This window comes from Notothenia coriiceps, unplaced genomic scaffold (assembly GCF_000735185.1).
Source record: "Notothenia coriiceps isolate Sejong01 unplaced genomic scaffold, NC01 NC01_scaffold00019758, whole genome shotgun sequence".
NCBI lineage: Eukaryota > Metazoa > Chordata > Actinopteri > Perciformes > Nototheniidae > Notothenia > Notothenia coriiceps.
The window spans coordinates 32,257-37,841 of record NW_011352459.1 but is presented as its reverse complement, the minus strand read 5'-3'; the positions used below and the strand labels follow the sequence as shown (position 1 = coordinate 37,841).

General features: G+C 42.0%; 1 protein-coding gene across 1 annotated transcript; it reads right to left on the bottom strand.

Annotated features, from left to right (window-relative positions):
* Nucleotides 1-809: 809 nt before the first annotated feature.
* podxl (podocalyxin-like) lies at nt 810-4,172 on the bottom strand. The gene is made up of 4 exons (XM_010778969.1): nt 3,981-4,172; nt 3,843-3,886; nt 3,631-3,750; nt 810-1,620 (listed from the first exon to the last, which is right to left on the bottom strand). The coding sequence occupies exons 1-4, from the start codon at nt 4,159-4,161 to the stop codon at nt 1,426-1,428; spliced, it is 540 nt and encodes a 179-aa protein (XP_010777271.1). The 5' UTR covers nt 4,162-4,172; the 3' UTR covers nt 810-1,425.
* Nucleotides 4,173-5,585: the final 1,413 nt, after the last annotated feature.

The window sequence follows — 5,585 nt, the reverse complement described above, 5'->3', positions numbered from 1 at the left end:
CACAACCTAGTCCACCTAACGTTAAAACCCCGTTTTAACCCTTAATTTCTAATTAAACTAAAATTACTAATAGTTTAGTTTTATTTGTTAAAAGTACAATTAGGTCGTATATTAATACTCACACACACACACACACACACACACACACACCCCACACACACACACTTCTCCGCCTCATTCTGTTTTAATTTACTCGTTCGTTATCTGACCAGCTTCAATCTTGTAGGCTACTCACTTCGTTTCTTGTAGCCCTCGAAAGGGTTTTGGAGGTTGATCCCTCGGTGAACGTGAGTTGTTTGGCTTTCTTGTCCGCAGCAGCAGAAAGCATTTTCGAATGTTTGAATGAATCAAAGTGGGTCGTCACCGTAGATTTTCTCTCATGCTCCAACACACAGTTGCACGGGGTGCAGAATAGTTTCCCCCCACTTTTTGCCCGGTCTTTAGTAGAAATGTTCGTTGGTAAATGAGCTCTATACAGTGTTCATCTTGGTGTTTTCTCTATCGTGTGAGCTCCACACGTTCACTCTATACAGTGTTGTTTACATTCTGTGATGCGCGAGCTGATGAACTCACGTCAAGACGAGTGAACTTTTTTTTCTTCTCAACTTTGTGGAAAAATGCGGGGATTATGCGGCCTTTTGATAAATATGCGGCCTTTTAAAAAATCTGCGCCATTTTGCTGATTATGCGGTAAATTCTGCGATCGCAGAATCGCGTTTTTCTGGAGGGTCTAACTAACTGGTAACTACAACAAAATGCTAGGGCACCCCCTCCTTATGGGAGATAGCGGCTGCTCAAGGTTGGTCAGCTGCGTCAGAGGGCGAAGGAGGACAGGGCAAATTATTCCCCAACAAGGGTCACGTATCACGAAAAAAAAAAATACACTAAACTATAAACCCATCTGGCTAAGTAGTGTCTTTAGACATCTGTCTCTTATGATTGGTGCACCAGTGCCAACACACATTAGTGGACATTTACCAGGATGCTTTGCAGTATCCTGAAGTCATCTATATCTAAGTTGGTAGCTCTCGAGATGAACTTAAGCATCTCCTGACTCTTTTTCCCTCTCTTAAAATAACATTAAAACACTTTATTTACAGTGGCATGTGTACAAAGGCACAATCCTCTTGTAGTTTTGAGCTTTTTCTGAATGAGTAATGATGTAGAAAGTCACTTATTTATATAAAATATCCGGATTGGGCACAACAGTGATTAATTTACTTGATTATTGATTTTGTATCCTTTTTGTTTTGCTCACTACAGTAAAAAAATATATAACAGACGGACTTCATTACAATTGGGTTGTTCTACAGTCTTCAGAACAGAAATGTCTTCTCTACAGGGACAGCATTCCCAGTATGTAGGGAAAAGGTCGGCATGGAGCAGGAAGTGTGGATAGTTTTGTTTGTTTTTGTTCCTTCGTCTCTACAGGTGAGTGTCCTCCTCGCCGGCGATGTCCTCCTTCAGCAGGTTGTCTATGGGGACGATCCAGCTGTCGTTGAACTCTCCGCTCAGCGCCATCTTCTTCTCCTGCATCTCCGGATGAATCTCCATCACCTCCAGCGTCGGGTTATCGTGGTATCCGTTCTCCACCGTGTGCAACTCCTCCGTCAGGTGCTGCTGTAGAGATCAAAGAGGAAGAAGTCTTCAAAAAAAAGCTGTGTATAATTACTTTAAATAAGTGTAAAGTCCATGTATTGACATTTCTACCTTTCAGAGTTGCATTTAATTTTATTTTCATGAAAAAACCTGCTTTTTAAGGGAGAATTTTGTTGAGAAAGTATGTAAAAAATAACAGATTCAAATGTTATCAGCTGATTGAATGAGCGTTGTTATCAGTCTTTTAGGTTTAAAGGGGCATCTTATAGCTACTATTAGGTTCAGAAGGCCGTTAATATCTATTCACATGGTTGATCAGAAATACAAGAAGACAACGTTAACCTCTTATGGACATAGTAATCATGATAGTGGCACTGGAGGAAATGATGTGCAGTGGTATTTAAAGTCCATATAGGGAGAAGGTGATCGGGCTTTTTTGGGTCAAACAGACTTACACCTGTTAATGTCCTGTTTGTAACCAAAACTAAAAGCATCAAGGTATTTTACATTACTGACCTTGCGTACGAAAATGATATACCGTCCCCATCCATAATCTTTTCCTAAACCCTAAAGTGTTTGCGTAGTTTCCATTCACAACATTAATAGTGGCTGTTTTTTTCCATCTTGAGCACCAGATTTGTATTGTTTACAGCTGATAATGGGTTGATAACAATAATAACTCATGGTATGGGTGAGTGTGCAGTTGGCTCCACGTTTTCTAACATGTTTAGTGACTCTACTCATATGACCTCAGCATGGATAAACAACATATATAATAGGCGCTTTCACACCGGAGTACTTTTCCCAGTATAGTTCCGATATACTTCCGAAAATGTGCGTTCACACCAACAAAAATCCGTAACTAGAACTTAGTTCATGAGAACCTTTTCACCCCCTTTTCAGCCCCTGCTAGAGAGCAGGCACTTTCATGGGAGAAAAACGTTCCCATTTCTGATTGGCTGGGCGGATTGCAAACCACGCCCCGTAAAACTCAACAAAAAATTGTGAAGCCGCCATTTTTTTATCCTTGCATTAGCATTATTGCTAGCATTAGCATTAGACCAGCACACCAACGCAGAGAGACTAATTTATGGCAACACAAAAGAAAACATGGGAGCGTTGGAGTGATGAGGAGGTGTCGGCGTTCTTGCGATTTACTCGGAAGGCTTCAGTAGAAGCTACTGGGAGTCCTAAAGTAGGGACTTGCCAACCCTCCCGATTTCCATTGCCCTCTCCCGGTTTCCTCCCGGGATCCTATTTCTCCCGCGATTTCTGACTAAATCTGATTTACTCACGACTGTTTCCACTCGGACTTTAATACAGCTACACCATTGTTTGGTTTCCATGGTAGCGCGTCTCTTTAGTAGCGCGCGCAACTGAAAGTCTGAGAGGGTGTTCAGCATGGTGAGGAAGATAGTCACAGAAAACCGAACAAGAATCGACAACTCTACCCTCTGCTCACAGCTTTCCTGTAAAAAAACAGGTCCAGCCCACACATATGCTCCATCAAGGATGGTGCTACAGGCAGGGGCGCCGCCAGGGATTTTGGGCCCCATGAAAAGATATCACATTGGTTAATTAAACATTTTTTTCTTAATGTTCTAAAATAGTTTGGGCCCCGTCAGTCACGGAATCGTCCTAACTTTTCACCCCCTTACGGCGCCCCTGGCTACAGGCAGCACTTACAATAAGCATGTTAATGTTAATCGAACAGCTCCGGCGATCAAGTTGGCAAGTACTGGATAGTAAAGAGGAACATTTAGTTTTACCTCCAGAAGGCAGGCAGGAGTTGTGAGCCTCTGAAGGGTCATCCCCAAAATAAAAAAATAGTAAAGAAGTCTCTCTTCTATACGTAGCACTTAGAAAGGTTTGCCTTACATGTAAGCAAATACAGAAGCAAATAATGTGGTTTGGCTTGTAGATAGCTAATGTACCTGCAGGATTTAATGGTTGAATGCACTTTTTTTGAGTCTCATTGAATAAAAATATCGGCTTTATGTTATTGAATGTAATGAAACTTGCTCCACCTACCTGGTTCTCGTTGTACGGCTTGCGACGGCGTGACTTACAAACGGCGAGGATGAGGATCATGATGAGCAGAGCTCCACAGGACGCCAGGATGGCTATCAGAGTTTTGTTATCTGTTGGTTTCTGCAAGTAGAAATACAGATAATTACTTATTTTCACAATGATACACTTTGAACTACTCGTCCTGCAATTATCAGCAAAATATGAACCCTTACCTTGGTGATGTCTTCATAGTACTGGTTTGCAAGTTTTGTAATCGCTGTAAGACACATTTTCAGTATGGATTAGAAATCAGTTTACATTTAATCTGACCTGACAAATGTGAATTTTCTTATAGGAGGAAGTTGCTTTACCTATGCCGGTTATCTTCACATCGTCTAACTGTAATCTGTTGTTTTTGTGGTGCCATTTCAGCGTGCAGTTTCCATCTTGCAAATTCACCATCAGCCACTTGCACACCTGCACCAGTTCTTTTTCCTCGTGTTTCTGAAGGTAAGATGATACGTCTGTAAACTTCTCTGTACACAGTCCCATATTTCATTTGCACGTGTTTTCTGAGCTCATAAGTCATCGCTAAGCCTGACCATACAGACAGTTTGGGCAGGAAGGTCAAAGGTGACAGTTGAGGTCATATCTTCATGTGTGGAGTATTTCTGGTGTGTTATGGGACAGCGCAGCTGCATAAGCAGGCAGAGAGAGAGGGTGAGTATATAAAAGAGAGAGGTGTGGGAACGAAGGAAATCAGTGAAAGGCAGGAAGGGTTCCCACTAAGACACTTTTTCCACCCAGTGACTGGAATCTTTTTTTAATTTGATATCGAGCATCACTGCTTCCTGTTCTGTCCAGGAGCCTCAGCAGAGGAAATAAACATGTTTCTTTCCACAAAGCTTTGAACATTTTAGTGTGTTAACTTTATTATAATAAGATAAGATTTAGAGAATGGAAACGATGCATTGTTGGTGTGTTAGCAGGAGGGCAGGGTTATAGAAAGGAGACACATGCTAGTACTCCTTCCACCCTTCTTAATTAAGCTGTATAAAAACATAAAGGTCATTTTTTGACTTTAAATGAACAAAACAAAGAGTCTACATTAGCTCCGTGAGGCTGTTCAATGGGGCTTAAAGCTAAATGCTAACGTTAGCATGCTAAAATGCCCAAGTGAAACTTAGTTTTTCAGTCACCATGTTGTTTTGACTGTTAACAATCTTATTATGAAACCGTATGGCAGTGCATAATTTCCTTTTTACGATATGAATACATTTCAATACAAATGCATGCAGCAAATACATGAAAAAAGCCATAGCACCCTAACAAGCTAACGTTAGCATGCTAACATGCTTACATTGACGTGTGTTAAACGTCTGGTGTTTACACGGTCATGTTCGCCATGCTGTATGACGGTTAACAATTTAAGGCACAGTATATCAGTGCATCATTTAACTGTAATGTTTTCTTACTATAACGTTTAACACAAGTCAGTAAGCCTACATGTAGGCCAGGCCTATTCAACTGGCGGCCCGCGGGCCAGATGCGGCCCAGAACCAACTCCCGAGTGGCCCAGCCTCCCGTAGCCACATTCCTACACTAGTACAGACCATGAACGCAACACTCCGCGTTGCATAGAAACCACCAAACCACAACGCAGCACGTTTTTTGAAAGTGCATCTAGTGGTGCTAGTAACGGTGGTCCTATGATAGCAACTCTAAAACATGTCTCTCTCAACTCTGAAGCGTAAACAGAGACAAAACGGTCATTGATCTTGTGGAGCAGATCCAAGTCAAGCTGGACCTTTTCGCGACCGACTTGAGCACGGGTCGGATGCTGCATTTTCCGACGCTCCCCAAACACATCACATCTCCGTCACAAATCACGGATGTGATGACAGATTTCATTGCGAGGTTGAAAGAGAACTTTGCCGGTCGATTGGATGGACTTGCTCTGCCCACAGAGGTGATGA

Bases quoted from the DNA above. Each gene is read 5' to 3' on its own strand.
- podxl (XM_010778969.1), bottom strand. From the start codon at position 4,161: ATGGGACTGTGTACAGAGAAGTTTACAGACGTATCATCTTACCTTCAG. The intron at 3,887-3,980 runs GTAAAGCAACTT...TGTGTCTTACAG, and splicing joins TGTGAAGATAACCGGCATAG to CGATTACAAAACTTGCAAAC. The intron at 1,621-3,630 runs GTAGGTGGAGCA...TGATCTCTACAG, and splicing joins AGCCGTACAACGAGAACCAG to CAGCACCTGACGGAGGAGTT.